This window comes from Prorops nasuta, unplaced genomic scaffold, assembly GCF_024137725.1.
Source record: "Prorops nasuta isolate Cenicafe-Biocafe unplaced genomic scaffold, Cenicafe_Pnas_1.2 PNAS00048, whole genome shotgun sequence".
Lineage (NCBI taxonomy): Eukaryota > Metazoa > Arthropoda > Insecta > Hymenoptera > Bethylidae > Prorops > Prorops nasuta.
The window spans coordinates 658,285-676,852 of NW_027116845.1; the positions used below are offsets into that span (position 1 = coordinate 658,285).

General features: G+C 41.2%; 1 protein-coding gene across 1 annotated transcript; it reads left to right on the forward strand.

Annotated features, from left to right (window-relative positions):
• The first annotated feature begins 17,059 nt into the window (after positions 1-17,059).
• On the forward strand, positions 17,060-17,729 carry LOC136784141 (uncharacterized). Its single transcript, XM_066744659.1, has 2 exons — positions 17,060-17,429; positions 17,496-17,729. Exons 1-2 carry the CDS (start codon positions 17,228-17,230, stop codon positions 17,651-17,653), a joined length of 360 nt encoding a protein of 119 aa, XP_066600756.1. The 5' UTR covers positions 17,060-17,227; the 3' UTR covers positions 17,654-17,729.
• The last annotated feature ends 839 nt before the right edge of the window (positions 17,730-18,568 follow it).

The window sequence follows — 18,568 nt, forward strand, 5'->3', positions numbered from 1 at the left end:
GGTTTGAGTCAGTGCTCCCATCGTTACGAGAGGGCCAACAATCGGTATATGCGGGACTACGATCCGGCGGAACCGTCGAAATATCTCATGTATTACGACGTAAACAATCTGTATGGGTGGGCAATGTGTCAGCCGCTGCCCACCCATGGATTCCAATGGATCGAGGACGCTGCCAATCTCGATGTCTCCGCTATACCCACGGATCATCCCGAGGGTTATATTTTGGAGGTCGATTTGGAGTATCCGCGCGAGCTTCACGACAAACACGCGGACCTACCGTTCTGCATGGTGCGCGAGAAGCCGCCGGGCGCGAGCCAGGAGAAGCTGCTGGCCACTTTAAACGATAAGACCCGTTACGTAATACACTATCGCGCTCTGCAACAATGTATGCGTAATGGACTCGTACTGAAGCGTATACATCGCGGTTTAAAGTTTCAGCAGTCCACCTGGCTACGCGATTACATCGAGCTGAACACGCGTTTGCGCACCGCGTCCACCAACGAATTTGAGAGGAATCTCTTCAAGTTGATGAACAACGCGGTTTTCGGTAAAACAATGGAGAACGTGAGGAATAGAGTTGACGTGAGGCTCGCAACCAAGTGGGAGGGAAGATACGGGGCGGAAAGCCTGATTTCCAAACCGAATTTTCACAGTCTCGCGATTTTCAACGAGAATTTGGTCGCGATTCAATTGTCGAAATTGTCCGCGAAATTTGATAAACCCATTTACGTGGGAATGAGTATTTTAGATATTTCAAAAATTTGCTTGTATGAATTCCACTATGACTATATGCTTCCTACATTCGGCGGTAAATGTAGAGCGATGTATACCGACACGGACAGTCTGATATACAGTGTCGAGTGCGACGACGTTTACTCGGTCATGAAACGCGATCTCGCGCGATTCGACACCAGCGATTATCCTGACGATAATCGGTATGACTTGCCACGCGTCAACAAAAAGATACCCGGTCTGATGAAGGACGAGAACAATGGTCGTGTCATGACCGAGTTCGTAGGACTGAGGGCAAAAATGTATACTTTCAAGGTGCAGGACTGTGCGAGAATTACCAAAAAAGCCAAAGGTGTCAAAGGTTACGTTATCGATAGAAATATAACATTTGACGACTACAAGGATTGCTTGGATAATTTCACCGTACAGTCTCGCAGTCAAAATTTGATTCGATCGAGGCTGCACCAGGTTTTCTCGATCAGTCAGAGAAAGGTCGCCCTCAGTCCGTACGACGACAAGCGTTTCGTTACACCCGGCACCGCGGCGACTCTACCCTGGGGACATTATAGTCTAAAATAATTTGTTTATTTATTTATTTATTTATTCTATATTTTGATACATCTTAATAAAAGTTATTATAAAACATTGCTCTTATTTATCCAGGAATTGTGCGTCCTGTCGAATCCCAGCCACTTAACGAACACTTTATCGCCCTTTCTACGCAATACTCTCTCCACCAGATACACATCGGGATTGATGGTTTTCGAAAGCTCGTATTCGTAAAATCCACCCAACAGTTCCGTACCCCTGGAATCCTTGAGGAGATACGTAGCGGGATTGGTCCTCTGCACTTTCGCCACCTCGAATATTTCGGTAGTCCAATTAGGCGTGTAGCCTTTGGCGAACATCTGCTTGTATTTACTGATTCGTACGAAATCACCGACTTTGAACTTGGCACGACCTGCGACCTTGATGTGGCTGTATACTGTGTTGAGTAGCTAGTAGAGTAGCTAGGATGGTTCTGGGACCGCGTGGCGAGGGGGTCGGGGTCCCGCGGGGGCAAGGGAAGTAGGGGAATTGCCCCCTCTCCTCGTGCGCGGTTGTGCGCATGCGCATCGTCCTCCCCCGACGTTAAACTCGTAGGGTACACACGTGACCTCCCCCCCTCTAATGTTAAGCAGTGGACGCCTGAGAGAGAGAGAGAGAGAGAGAGATTCCAGCAGAATAGTAGGGTACACACGTGGTCCCCCTTACGTTTATCCGTACAAGAGAGAGAGAGCCCCCCCATCCCCCTTACGTTAAGCCATACAAGAGAGAGAGAGTAGTGCGATGATGCGACCTCCCCCCTCTTACGTTAAGCAGTGTACGTCTAAGAGAGAGAGAGAGAGAATACTCGTAGAGAGCGATCCAGTGATCGCTCCCCCATATTTTTTTTTTTCGTAAGTTAGAAAAAAGGGAATCTTTTTTTTTTTTAATTATAATTTATTGAAGTATTAAAAAGGTTTTATTTACAATGCTTTTTTTTTAGAAATTTTTTTTACATTCAATTGCATGATGTATATATTTATGACAAATGCTACACCACTCTGGTAGTGAACAATTGATGCGTAGGTGACCATATTTTGTACAATTTGTACACCAGTAATGTGGTGTGAGATCTATCTGAGGCTCCATTTGCGTAGCCTCAGTTCTTGTAGCAATGGACTCCGTTTGTGTGGCCATATTTTTCACCTGGGACATATTTGAGAAACATTTTGTTATTTTTTTTTTTTTTTTTTGATATTGTAATAACTATTTTAACAAAGCAAATATACTTACAAAAATCACAAATTCTTCTTCTTCTTCTTCTTCTTCTTCTTCTTCTTCCTCTTCTTCCACCATCTCCTCTTCTTCCACCATCTCCTCTTCTTCCTCCCTCTCCTCTAAAGCAATGGCTGGTAAAAAATAAAAGAAAAAAATTTTTTTTTCGTAATTCTTCGTTTTGAATAATAATAAAAAAAAAAAATTGGTCAAATAGTGGGATTGTTAACAGTTTTCAAATATATGTGTCGTAAAATTCTTTTATGATTCTATTTATTGAAATAAACAATCTGTATGGATGGGTAGGGTTTTTTTTCTTTAAAAGAAATTAAAATAAGTACTTACAGTTCATGTGCATATTATGATGAAGCATTGCTTCATATTCTTCAAAATAACGATTATGAGAATCGTTAATTCTTTTGATGTAATCAGACATCGATTCTGCTTGATTTTTATCCTCCTCCTCCTCTACTAGATTTATTGTCACTAAACAACGTTCACTTTCCATTTCTTTAATTTTCTACTTTACTATCCGCACTGATGAACGTTCGAGGACTGAATGCAGCCTCTGAAGAAATCCCGTCGAGAGAGAGAGAGAGAGAGTCTTTATCGTTTGTTTTCAATATGAAATTACATTAGAAGTCCATTCTTTCTTTCTTAAAGGATACACTATACCCTCCCCGTATATAGAGATATCCATAGATATTTTTCCCTATTGTGTTATACTGTGATAAACCTACAGGTCAATCACAATGGAAATTTATCGCAAATAAAAAAAAAAAAAAAAATTACCCCTTCCATTATTTCTTTCTTAATTAAGAAGGATACACTATACCCTCTGAATAATCCCCGTATAGTGATATCCATAGATATTTTTTCCTATTGTGTTATACTGTGATAAACCTATAGATCAATCACAATGGAAATTCATCGCAAGTAAAAAAGAAAAAAAATAAACAAAAATTACCCCTTCCAAACATTGCATACGCTTAATATATGACAATATCGTTCATATAAAAAGTCGGTCTGTTAAACGAGAGCTGCATAGTCGTACCACGCGTGCTTAAACTATTAAGAAAAAATAAGTTTGTGTGTGTGTGTTTGAACGCATTAAAAAGAAACTTGTTTGTTACATAAAAAAGGTAAGGATATTTTTTTTTTTTTTCATTCGATTAGTACATGCATTATTTAATTGAGTTTTTAACTTTAATGAGACTAATCATTTTTTTTTTTTTTTTTTTCATAGAGATAAAAATGAATTTCAATAAAATCAATGAATTGGGAAGCGTCATTCCAAAAAATTTTGTGAAATTAAATAGCTTGACGGAAAATCAAGAGTACGATATTTCCGAAGTGGACAAAATTATGACAAAATATGGAATGAAAATCATTGTAAAGCTGTCAACAACCGATTGGGTATTCTTGCCAGGGAGAATGGCAAAATTGGCGGAAGATACGGAGCAGTTGCAGCACCTACAAAAGGCTGCAGCATCCAATAATTTAATAATGTTATATAAAGGAGGAAAATATCACAACGTGGAATTTAAGTCTAAAGTTTGATAGGTATTTTGTATCAAAAAAATAATGAATAAATTTGTTGTTTATTATATATTTATTTAATAAAAATTGTTTTCTTATTTTTTTTAACTTACATTTCTAACAATATTCGTAAGAGGATTATATTGTACAATTTTATCGTGTATGATTAAACAATAGGCTGTAGTATTATCCGGAATGATTTCCATACACTCGATCTCGAGTTTAACGTCGACCGTGCCGGTTTTTATGGACTCGTTCTGATGCGAGCAGTCGATGACGAAGAGCGGCCCGTACGTCAAAAAGTCCGTATAGTCGAGCATGGGTCTCCCGAGTTTCTCACCAGCGTAATAGGAGGTGAAAAACTTTACATACATGTCGTAGAGGACGGAGTAGCGGGATTTCGTGAAATCAGTGTCGAGACGATCGTACGGATAGGATTCGGAATTCAGATAGAGTTTGACATCGAGGACTTTGCAATGATTAAATCTCAGCACATCCTCGTGCTGATTACTCTTCTTGTTCGTTCTGAACGCCAGAATGACGTATCGCGGCTTCTCCAATTGCGTGGACGCTTTCACGGACCACGTGTGTCGCTGCGACTTGGGCAGAAGGGGATACTCGTAAAGTTCCCAGGCGCGAAAAGCGAGTGACAGACTCTTGTCCTGCTCGACGATACCGAGAAATTGGAGTTTCGTAATTTCGTTCAGAGTCACATGGGGTATTCTCCATTGCACTCGTAGCAGCTTGATCGACGAATCGGTGATTTTCACCGCCGAGTAAATGGCGTTTGTATCGTCGCGCGCGCGAATGAGAACGAGCTCGTGACGCGCGTTAACGACGACTCGCCGATAATCCTCGCAGAATCCCAGCAGCATTTTCAGGGGCACGCAAAAGCTGAAATTCTTAACAGCCGCCTCCTTTTTGAGCCGGTCTCTGGCCGTAGCGACGAACCATCCGGAATGACGTAGACTGGCGCTCTCCTCGGTGCTCAGGGAAACGAGATTCTTCAGAGTGCTGGTAATACCGACGTTTCTGCATCGGTCGATCTCGATACCGTTCAATTCATAACGAATCTCGTCGAAGAGGAAAGCCGCGGAATTGCAGTCGAGCGTAACTGTATCATCGTTGGTGGCGCTCGCGTCACGCGTACCCTCCACCAGCTGGCCCTCGACGTAGAGATAACTCTCGCACGGCAGGAGTATCAAATCTTGCTGCTGTATGGGAATGCGAATCTCGTCGCTGTTCGCCAACGAGGCGTTCGCATACGGATTGTAGGCATGCATCTCCATTTTCGTGATGCGATTGTCGTAGGTCAGCGGTGCGGTGACGTTCAAGGGATCTGCCATTGTTCCACTATGTACTACCTTCGCCCAATCTCTTCACGGTGAATCCCAATGATTGTAAAAATTCGATATTTCTTCTCGTTAGCAGGAAGCTCCTCTTGTCGCGATTTTCACTCCGAGCCGGTGTATTCGACTCCACGTAGGACGAACGACTAGCGAACGTTTCATCCAGTTTCACCGCTTTATAATCCTCGCTACTACTACTTTTGTAAATTAACATTTCTTAATGTGTAATCTTATGGTAATTTCTTCACGTCCAAAGTCTACGAGACGATCGTCCTGATCGAGGATACGTAACGTGAGACGGTCGATTACTCTGACGATGACCGGTAGATAAATGACGGTTTTCGGTGCCTCCGAGATTTTATAGCCCGGTGGTACGCTGGGAAAGAACTCGTGAATAATGTGTCGTGGTCTACCGTTGGTGTACGCACCACCCGCAATGTTGCACTCGATGCGTAGAATATTTGTTTTCACAATGTCCACGGTATCGTCGGATTCAGCATGGACGTTCGGCTCGATCACGCGATTCGATGAGAAGCCCAGTAGCGAGCCAATGTTATTCGGTTTTCCAAAGTCAATCGAATATTTGCAGAATATTTCACTCTTCAGTGTATTGTTATTCGCTCGTAGAAGAATAACGCTGTCAATGTCGTCTTGAATTTCGTGTCTCGCAGAAATTTGAGACTGCAAATACTCATTTATCGCACTCAATTCGTAACAGCCTCTGGGTATCGTCAGTACCTTATCGTTGTCGTAGTAGAACTTATTATTCGTCTCGTCCACATTGGCTATCGAGTTGTACGTTTGCATGTCCACGAGACCGATCTCGTACCGATCGTCTTGCAGATTGATGGGGGGAAAGAAATCTGAATTTAATACTGATTTACGATCCGATAATGTCATGGTGAAAGACATTTTTTTTTTTTTTTTTTTTCAAAGTATCTGTTCTCGCAGGAATTTCACGCACAACTGACCGCAATTGCTTTTATCGTACGATTGATATCGATCATGATTGTAGTAGATTGTAACGTTAGGGCCAAAGTAACGCACACATTCTTTCGGCGGTTTCAAATTTCCGAAGGAATCAAAGTATAGGACGATGTCGTTACGCTTGACGTAGGCTACCCAGTGGGTACCAGGACCGCATTGATCGTCGAGATTCACGATCGCGCACTCGTTGCACCGCGGCCCGTCTAGCGGCAGAGATGTGCGCATAAAGACTCCACGGAAGTATGGTATGCGTCGGCAGATGAGTGCCAATTGTACGTTACTAGTAGGACCTGAATCCGGGAGAGCATCGCAACGACGAAATTTTCCCTCATTCATTTTCTTCCTCGACCGTTTTTTTGTCGTTTTTTTTTTGTTTTTTTTTTTCCACGGATACCCTCTCCGACGACTCGCTTGTACGGTTTCAGATAAAGACCTCTACCTCTCTCGCGCGACGCTTCCATCGCGCGATTGTGACGTTGCATTTCCCGCAATCCTTCTCTCTCAGCTTTTGCACGGTTTACAGCACTCGCTATACCCGATGCCCCACCTGCAAGTGCTCCGACTGCACCTAGTAGTGGAAGTATAGGTATTATACCACCCCGTTTCCTCGGCACTCGAATTCTTCTCTTCCTCGTAATACCAATTTTTTTTTTCTTGTTGTTCTTTTTTTTAGCCGCTACTGCTTTCTTCATCGCAACAATATTATGTAATCCCAAGCCAAGTTTACGCTTAGCATTCATCGATGCCCATACGGCTGCGGCGACCGCGCGTTCACCCAAGGTCGCGTCTCTTGCGGTAATACGTTCACGCGCTCTCCTCGCTAGCACTTTATCGGCCTGATGACGCTCCGGTAGATCCTCGTTGTGCCAATATGCTAAGTCGTGATCGAGGCAGGCCTCGTCCAGCGGATTTATACCACGATCGCCGCGCTCCAATCTTTCGCGAAGTCGAGTGCCGGGCCCGCAATAATTGTAACCGGGCACGTGCAGCTCAAATGGCAATTTTTTCAAGACTTTATTGAAGAACGATCCAGACATTTAAAGCAACTGCTTCTCTTGCTGACAAACGTAACAGTCTTTTATCCGTCTCGGTGGTCCGTCGTGGTGAGTGGTATCAGGTAGATTGTAGTGTTGCAAACAATATTGATATTGCTGCACATCCGAGTCCGCGCGAATGTGCCGAGGTAATCTTTCCCACACACTCGCGATACTGTCTGGAAAGTACTCGAGCAATACGATCTTCGGTATGTGTTCGAGCTGATGATTCGTCAAGTTCTGCAGGGAATCGACGACGACTAGCATGAACGACATCGTAATGGCAACTGACCGAATAGTTCCGTGAATCGCGAAATATAAATGAACGATACGGCTGTTGCCGAAGGTCAATAGCGAGGATGCATTTCGTGAAGCACGTGCCGACTATTCGCGTGACAAATTTGGATGCTCACAATGCTACCGCGCAAATAAGAAAACGTCACGGATCGCTATTACCATCTACGATACGCTGCATAGTTTGCGGTCCGTCGAATTGCGGTAAGACAAACGTGCTGCTGAGCCTCATAGAGAGTCCGCACGGTGTGAGATTCGAGAACCTGTACGTCTACTCGAAGTCGCTGCAGCAACCGAAGTATCGATATCTGGAGCAGCTTCTGCAGGAAACGGAGGAAATTGGTTACTTTCAATTTTCCAACAATTGCGAGGTTGTGAATGTCGCGGATGCAAAGCCGAATTCCATTTTCATATTCGACGATGTGGCCAACGACAAGCAGGACAATATAAGGGACTACTTTTGCATGGGTAGACATTCCAACATCGATTGTTTCTACCTCTGTCAGACTTATGCGAAAATACCGAAGCATCTGATACGAGATAACGCAAACTTGCTAATAATATTTAAGCAGGATGGAACTAATCTGAAGCATATTTTCAACGATCATGTCAACAGTGATATGTCGTATGAGAAATTTCTCACATTGTGTTCGACCTGTTGGAGTCGCGATTACGGTTTCTTGGTAATAGACAAGGATAGCACTCTGAGGAACGGCCGTTATCGCAAAGGTTTCAACGAGTACGCCACGATCGAGTGAACAGGCCGGTAAGGTTTCACGATCACGGCCTTGAGTGTCAGTTTGATACTGGAGCGCAGGCTGTTCGGATCGTCAGGTCGGTTAAAACCCGTGTCGGTTCGGGGAAAGCTGTTGTATACAGCATCGCAACAGGTCGGTTAAAAACCGTTCATTTCGGGGGATAGCTGTTTTATACAGCATCGCGATGGATGAAAAATCGCTTCTGAAGAGGATCGCCAAGACGAGCGAGGTCATTCGCGACAAGCATCGTGCCTTGAAATCGGAGAAGGCGATAATGGAGAGCAGTTTGAATGAGACATTCAAGCCGATAGTCGAACCATTGAAGAAACTCGTTTCGCAAACGGAGGATAACACAAATAGTTCATTTGTCAAATACAACGATAAATTGAAGAGGGGAGCCTACTTCACATCGACACCGCATAAACGAGCAAAGAATCTTAGTAGTAGTAATATTAGTGAAACTATTACGAATCCATTGGATTTCATGACCGACGACGACGACGAGTCTTCTATAACCGATCAACCATCGCCCGATTCAAAAAAAAGTTTGCTAGAAAAATTAAATGTTGATGAAAAACAGGAACCAGGCTTGTTTCAACATGTCTTTCAACATATTAAATTACATCCGATCCCTGGCAAGTATATTAAATTACTTCTGACTGATAGGGAGAACTTGATTGATCATGCTTTTGGACCTCGTTATGAAGATGATCAACTGACGCTTGGTAAATGTAAATTTGAAATAAGTCATGAGGGAGATATTATTCTCGATAAGAAGTTATACACCGGTACAAGAGGTACTTATGAACTAATTTTCATGAGAGAACCCAATCGAGCCATTATAGAACCCGACGATTTGGAACGATACAAGAGTATTCTCAATCAAACTAAAGCGCATAAACTGTTAAACGATAGTCTAAAACAAATCAAAGGTAATAGAGGTGCAAAATATACAGAAATTATGAAACCATTGCTATTGGGAAAACCTATTTTACCGCCTTATCGGTTACCATCAACATCACGCGCAAGAAAATCGTCAACTTCTGACGCGTCAACATCGGGCGCAAGTAAACCGTCTAGCGCAAGTAAACCGTCGGGCGCAAGTAAACCGTCAGGCGCAGCATCAACAGCATCGAAAAAAAGGGGTAAAGGACTAATGCGTGTCACCGAGGGACCAATCAACTACGTACATTGGAACGATCCGAATGAATTGATCGAACGTTTGAGACTTTTGATCGCGTCGGTGCCTGCCGGTAATACGAGTCATCACAACGAGATACAGTCGATAATCGAGGAGTTGCGCGAGGAGGATCTCATCGTATAAAGAAAGTTGCACGTTACACTCTTACCTCAGTGTAATATCAACGTCTTTCGGTAGTACGAGGTAAAAAAAAAAAATTAAATGTCTGATTCCTGCTGTTGTGAAATTTGCATTTGTTTAACATACATCGTAGAATGTTTACTCTCGACATTACGAGCCATCAAAAAGAGGAATAATAGCGAGGAAAAAGAGACTGATTTTTGAAATACAAAGTAGTGCATTTGAAATGTCGATAAATAAATTTGGAATTGGACTGGATGGTGAGAGTAGGAAACACGAACCCAATTTAGAGCATTTACTGCTTGAATTCAAGCAATATCTGACAATGGCATTGAATACACATAATGAACAATTTGAGAAAAAGATGGACCAAATTTTTCAAACAATTTGCGAAAAATTGGATGATAAAGTGAGTAAAAGAGATCTGGAAAGAGCAATACTTAGCAACACTTTTCATTAGGAATTTCGAAAAAAAAAAAAAAATGAGCAAAGAAAAGATACAGTTGGTGGAGGAGCTCCACGCACCGGCGAGGATAAATTTTCCACGCAGAAGAGTCATCGTGCGCGGCTTCGACGATCTCTGGCAGGCCGATCTTGTTGATATGCGCAATTACGTCGATGCGGGTCACCAGTACATTCTCACTGTAATCGATACCCTCTCGAAATACGCTTGGGCGGTGGCATTGAAGACCAAGAGCGGCGGAGAAGTGACGACGGCAATGACGAGAATCCTACTGAAGAACGGCGGTAGATGTCCGAAAAATTTACAGACCGACAACGGCAAGGAGTTTTACAACAGTGACTTTCGGGCGTTGATGAGGAAACGCGGGATAAATCACTACTCGACCTACAGCGTGATGAAAGCGTCGATAGTCGAGCGCTGGAATCGTACGTTGAAGACGGAAATGTGGAAACGATTTACGCTGAACGGCAATTACAAGTGGCGCGCTATGCTGCAAGAGTTGGTGGATGCGTACAATGCGCGAAATCATCGTACCACGGGAATGCGTCCCGTGGATGTGAAACCCGAGCATGCAGATAAGCTACTCAAGACAGTATACAGTCACATCAAGGTCGCAGGTCGTGCCAAGTTCAAAGTCGGCGATTTCGTACGAATCAGTAAATACAAGCAGATGTTCGCCAAAGGCTACACGCCAAATTGGACGACCGAAATATTCGAGGTGGCGAAAGTGCAGAGTACCAATCCCGCTACGTATCTCCTCAAGGATTCCAGGGGCACGCAACTGTTGGGTGGATTTTACGAATACGAGCTTTCGAAAACCATCAATCCCGATGTGTATCTGGTGGAGAGAGTATTGCGCAGAAAGGGTGAAAAAGTGTTCGTTAAGTGGCTGGGATTCGACAGTACGCACAATTCCTGGATAAATAAGAGCAATGTTTTATAAAAACTTTTATTAAGATGTATCAAAATATAGAATAAATACATAAATAACTAAATAAAGCGAATAAATAAAAACAATAAATAAATTATAATTTTAGACTATAATGTCCCCAGGGTAGAGTCGCCGCGGTGTCGGGTGTAACGAAACGCTTGTCGTCGTACGGACTGAGGGCGACCTTCCGCTGACTGATCGAGAAAACTCGGTGCAGCTTCGATCTTATTAAATTTTGACTGCGAGACTGTACGGTGAAATTGTTCAAACAATCCTTGTAGTCGTCAAATGTTATATTTCTATCGATAACGTAACCTTTGACACCTTTGGCTTTTTTGGTAATTCTCGCACAGTCCTGCACCTTGAAAGTATACATTTTTGCCCTCAGTCCTACGAACTCGGTCATGATACGACCATTGTTCTCGTCCTTCATCAGACCGGGTATCTTTTTGTTGACGCGTGGCAAGTCATACCGATTATCGTCAGGATAATCGCTGGTGTCGAATCGCGCGAGATCGCGTTTCATGACCGAGTAAACGTCGTCGCACTCGACACTGTATATCAGACTGTCCGTGTCGGTATACATCGCTCTACATTTACCGCCGAATGTAGGAAGCATATAGTCATAGTGAAATTCATACAAGCAAATTTTTGAAATATCTAAAATACTCATTCCCACGTAAATGGGTTTATCAAATTTCGCGGATAATTTCGATAATTGAATCGCGACCAAATTCTCGTTGAAAATCGCGAGACTGTGAAAATTCGGTTTGGAAATCAGGCTTTCCGCTCCGTATCTTCCCTCCCACTTGGTTGCGAGCCTCACGTCAACTCTATTCCTCACGTTCTCCATTGTTTTACCGAAAACCGCGTTGTTCATCAGCTTGAAGAGATTCTTCTCAAATTCATTGGTGGACGCGGTGCGCAAACGCGTGTTCAGCTCGATGTAATCGCGAAGCCAGGTGGACTGCTGAAACTTTAAACCGCGATGTATACGCTTCAGTAAGAGTCCATTACGCATACATTGTTGCAGAGCGCGATAATGTATTACGTAACGGGTCTTATCGTTTAAAGTGGCCAGCAGCTTCTCCTGGCTCGCGCCCGGCGGCTTCTCGCGCACCATGCAGAACGGTAGGTCCGCGTGTTTGTCGTGAAGCTCGCGCGGATACTCCAAATCGACCTCCAAAATATAACCCTCGGAATGATCCGAGGGTATAGCGGAGACATCGAGATTGGCAGCGTCCTCGATCCATTGGAATCCATGGGTGGGCAGCGGCTGACACATTGCCCACCCATACAGATTGTTTACGTCGTAATACATGAGATATTTCGACGGTTCCGCCGGATCGTAGTCCCGCATGTACCGATTGTTGGCCCTCTCGTAACGATGGGAGCACTGACTCAAACCACCGCGTATACCGCGCTCCACGAACAGCGACATATCCACGTCCGTGAAAAGCTCCAGCCTGATTCCCGTATGCTTCAACATTGCGTCCCAGGTGAAGCCCGGTAGCGTATAATAATGGGCTGGATCCAACTCATAATTTAGCATGCAACTATCGCGAAAACTTTCGAAAACATCGGTCAACAATAGGACATCGGTTTTCAGGTACAGGTCACTGTACTCCCCAAGTGTGCGCATGTGGAATTTGGTCCATACCTCTACGGCATGATTGTATGCTTCCTCGCTGATATCGCTGTCGGACAGTCTGTTGTGAAACGACTGCCGCGGTGGTAAAGCCGTCTCTTCCAATCTAGCCGCACTATCTACATAGTCGTAAGGAAAAATACCTTTCCTCGTAAGCAAGTCGAAGTGCTCGACGCTCAATTCCGAAAATTGTGACCTCAAATTTGTCAGCTGAGATTCCGCCAAGTACGAGCTCAATTTGTCCAAACTGGAGGCCATGAATTTGAACGAATCGATAAATCTCAGCCGTATATTATAATTTCGCAGATATTTGGTGAATGAAATGTATTTTTCCTTATGCACAGGCAGCAGATATACCGATCCCTCGTACAAATTAGCGATCGTCTCGAAAATGAAATGTGAATCATAGCCGGAAAAATTGTGGAAAATTACTGGAATGACATGCGAATCTTTGAAATTTAAATTACAATTATTGTGAGCCGGTCCTCTGTATCTGCCGGTCAGATGATCGTGATCGCGAATTCGTAGTTGATTCGGAAGAAACGGCTTTTTGCATATATGACAATTGGGGTCATTATAGTGACGCGATCGTTCGCTAATACTAAGATTATGCATGGGCACGACAGTCCCCAGTTTCTCGCTCGCGATGCGCGCAATGACCTCGAGCTCGCGTACGAACCATTCGATGCAGTCGGCACCCCGATGAGCATCGTATTTCGAGAGTGACGCATCGCGAGCACTTTTTAAATAATAGCCTACACTAATAGGTTCATGCTTCTGATAAATATCACTACTGTTCGATTGTTCAACTTTTGATAATATGCACTCCAGATCCGCGTATACGACGAATGGTACTCGTTCCCCATTTTTGATGTTCTTGAAGGAAACCCAGCGATCCTCGGCTTTGCTCGGCAACATCAAGCGGAGGTTATCGTTGAGCTGCGCGCAATCCTGCTCGTGCGACTCGAGCCTCTCCACTGTGCGGAAGTAGTGGAGACATCTAAAAAAAAAAAAAAATAAATAAAACATATGCAGTTATACAAAAAAATAAAACATATGCAGTTATATTTGTATCATTATTAATACATACCGATCGCATACATAATGAGCATTTTCTCTCTTGGTGAATTGGCTTCGCACCAGTCTCGAGAGATTCCTTATGCACATAAAATGTGCAGCTCCCTGTTCATCGTTGACGAGAAGAAGAAGAAGATTAGCATGCCTCGATCTCTTCTTCTTCGTCACCTGAAGAGGCACAATTTTTGCGTCGCTATTTTGCTCTTCATTCTCCAAGGTGAAGATGTTCACCGACACGTCGTTATCCACCTCGAATTTCGGGATCTGTTTTAGCGTAGTCGGAAAGGTTAGGCTACCGACGTCTAAAACCGTCCGAAAATGTGGATAAGAGGACGTACGATTTGGATGAGCCGTAGGTTTCGCTGGATAGAGTGCCGCCGTCACGGACCACGCGAAACATGCATTATCACTGGTTTCTAAATTTATCAGAGCTTTCCTACTCGTGATAGCGGATGGCAGATTAATTTTACAACCCGCGTGCAACGGGTTAAAACGATTAATGTTAACTATTAAATAATGAATTTTGTGCAAAGTCCATCCACTATCACGCTCTTGAAATTCACTTAATTTTTTCATAATAACGTCTAAAATGTTTTTCCTATACCAATCACTAAAATTATCAGTCTTGTACAATGTAGCATTAGTCGTACTAATGTTTTTATCATCACTCTGGTCCTTAGAGATGAATTGCCCGTTAAATACACAATTAACCTTAACACTATTTGCACTAACAAATACCTTATCTATACGCGTACGCACTAATACTTCCGCGTCTACTAAAAAATCCTTAGGCTCTATATAATTACTATTAACTACCATGCCGCTGCATATTCGACTTCGAAACGCCGAATCAAGCTCCTCCCAGGTAAGTCCTTGTACGTCATTGCTACAACCAGCACCCGATTTAATATAATTCAATTCCCTCTGCGCTCGTAGCAACAGACACTTTATACACGCGATTTCGGCGAAATTCTTTTGACGCGTTCCAACGGGTAAAGCTCGATCCGCGTTGCTCAATCGTCGAATATGCTCGCGACATTCCAGTACCCACGCATCGTACTCATTCGCACTATTAATTGTAAAAAATTTTCTTCGCAATTCCGTCAACATTTTGGTGTTTTTCTTAAATTAATAATTGCGAATGCGTCTCTCGCGAAGAGTAACGCTTATATATATCGAATAGAGAATGGAAGTAGGGGTATCTACACATCCCATTGTTTCGTCTGAGATGCATACTAACATTGATATACATTGTTTTTTTCAGAAGTCTTTTATTCCTTTATATATTGATCATATACAGATTTCATATAGTAGACATTTTGCAGTGAACATATACCATAATGATTCATACACTTGGGTAACGGTGGTTCGAAATTTTTACTCCATCCAAGACAAAATTTACCCCACTCACACTCCTTCGCATTGTATATATTTTCTAAGTTGCAAATTTTTCTCAACCAATCATATTTCTCCCGTCCTTTCACGAAAATCCAATCTTCATCGTACGACGTTACATACTTTCTTATTACATCTTTATGCTTGTAATAAGGTGAATGACCGTCGGTCCAATTGAATCCATGTCGATTAAAATAAAGCCAACTTTAAAAAAGAAAAAAAATTATATACAAAACATTACATTTAAAAAAAAAAAAAATACTTACTCATTCTGTTCTCTCTCGAGATCGCTCAACCAAGCTTCTTGAAATGGTGGTGAAAATACATTGTGATACACTTCATTATCACGCAACACCGCAAATTCTTTAACTATAAAACTCTTGTCGGTCAATACAAAACCTTGAAAATCAACGAATGTCGGTGTCATTATCGTCAGTCGCTCGATGCAATACTGAACGATCTTTTTTTTTTTTTTTGTTACATTTAAGAAAGTTTAATGTTTTTTTTAGGAGGGGATATTTTCTAAGAATTTTTTTCCCATTGTTAGTTTCTTCGGAAAAAAATATCTTCCAGAGATTAAGACTCCTTATCGAATGTATTTTTTTCCCATTGTTAGTTTCTTCGGAAAAAAAAAATATCTTCCAGAGATTAAGAAACAATGGACTCCTTATCGAATGTAACTTTATATTTTTAAAAAATCTTTCTCTCTCTACGGAGATATTTCTTCGGAGATGCTTCATTTCAGTTTTTATCTTCGTCGAGAATAGCGCAACAATGCATAGAATAACTCACATAATGGATATAGAAGGTTTCTTAGTTTATAAAAAAGAACTTAAATATAAAGATATAGCTATAATTGATTTAAAAAGTAATCAAATTTCTTACGCATCTTTTCGTTTGCGTGACAGTATGAAAAACCTTAGTGAAAAAGACAAAAAAACTGTGTGGTTTTTGCTAAATATGGTGCATGGTATAAAATACAGTGATACGGGATTCGAGAAATACGAGCAGGAGGATGTGGAAGATTTTATTAGAGGTTGCCTAACGTGCGAGAATCCCGTAGTAGCCTACAAGGGAGGGAACATTGAAAAAAATCTATTGAATAGGATGAATGTGGATAATATTAATTTAGAAGTGTATGGTTGCCCTAAGTTTAAGGATTTAATTGAATTATATGATTTTGAAAAAACACCGTGCAATTTACACGTTCGAGAGAAGAACTTGAACAATGAACGTATCCACTGCCCGTACGAGGAGGTGTCAGTTTTTGCCAAGTGGATACAATCAAAAATGTGACTCTTTAAAATTCATCGGAGGAATAAAGAGGGGAAAACAAGTCCTCGCAGCCTCATTCAATGTTACAACATCGTCGGTGACAGTAAGAAAAAATGAGCTGCGAAAAGTGTAAATTAATCATGATTCAAGAGGATATTGTTCCTCTTTCACCCACTCTTCCCAGAGAATTGACAGAGGAATACGTCAATCGAATTAACGATTTCTTCAATCGTTACTTCGAAGAGTATGAACGGAAACTGCACCATTATTTGCATAAAAACTGTAAGTATTTATTTAATATTTTTATATTTATTATTTGTTTGTATTTTTTTTTCTTCAAAAAATAAAGTGAAGAAAGACGAAGAGACTGAGGAAAAAGATATTGAGTCAAAGGAGACGAAGAAGGAAGAAGATAAAGAGGAGAAAAAAATAGAGGAGGAGGAAAAAGATATTGAGTCGAAGAAGGAAGAAGAAGAAGATAAAGAGGAGAAAAAAATAGAGGAGGAGGAAGAATGTAAGTATTAACTTTATCTTTTTTACCTTTTCATAATTATTACCTGTTTGTATTTTTAAATTAAAGTGAAGAAAGACGAAGAGACCGGGGAAGATATTGAGTCAAAGGAGATGAAGAAGGAAGAAGAAAAAAATAAAGTGAAGAAAGACGAAGAGACTGAGGAAAAAGATATTGAGTCAAAGGAGACGAAGAAGGAAGAAGATAAAGAGGAGAAAAAAATAGAGGAGGAGGAGGAGGAAAAAGATATTGAGTCGAAGCAGACGAAGAAGGAAGAAGAAGATAAAGAGGAGAAAAAAATAGAGGAGGAAGAATGTAAGTATTAACTTTATCTTTTTTACCTTTTCATAATTATTACCTGTTTGTATTTTTAAATTAAAGTGAAGAAAGACGAAGAGAAACAGACCGGGGAAGATATTGAGTCAAAGGAGATGAAGAAGGAAGAGGAGAAAAAAATAGAGGAGGAGGAAAAAGATAATGTGTCAAAGCAGACTAAGAAGGAAGATGAATCACCAAATTTCTTTTTCTTTTATTATTAAATTTTTATAGAATAGTTTAAAAATTATTGTAGAAATATTATTAAAAATATATATTAATTTTATTTAAAAAACTACAACGATTGTTCAACTAGCAAACCCCTGCTCCTCAACCTTGAATTCACGTGAAAAACGTTATCATCCAAAGTATGGACGAGGTAGTAGAAGAGGAGGAGGAGGCTGTTAATAGCTATTGTGAAGTGGAGAAATCTAATACGTATTGATAGAGAAAATAATAATAATTATACATTTCGTATTGAGCTTACATCTCTACCATTCTCAGTCTACCGAGTTTGCTTGACGTGACAGTTTCAACAAGAAAAAAAATGGGTGCAATTAAATTGTACAGATTAACTACTGAACAAAATATTGAACAAAATATTGAAAACATTCAGAATATGGATGAATTTGTGGAGGAAGAAGAAGAAGAAGTAGATTTGGAAGGAGATTGGGGTGAAGTGAATAACAACGCGTTGACCGCGATTGTCAGAATGTTGAGGAAGAAGCTTCAGCGGCAAAAATCAACATCAAATATTGATGATGATGATGATGATGATGATGATGATGAGGCTAATCTATTAGATTATAGTAGTGAAGTAGAGTGGGAGCCAGAAATTTGGGAATAAATTTCTCCAGAAAATGTAATACGGTTCGACGAGGATAATGACGTTCTCCAACAATCGGTAAGAATCGATGAAAAAAAAAAAACTATCAAGTGCTTGGATAAGTAGTATAATTTTTCCTAATTTTTTTTTTCTCGTAGATGATACCGCTCCTACTACTGCTACTCTCACTACCACTTCATTTTTATAATATTTTATTATTATTAAATTCAATTATAACTTTTTTTTTTTATGTATGTTATTAAAAATATATTTATAAATTTTAATTAAAATAACAAAAAAATATCGTTCATTT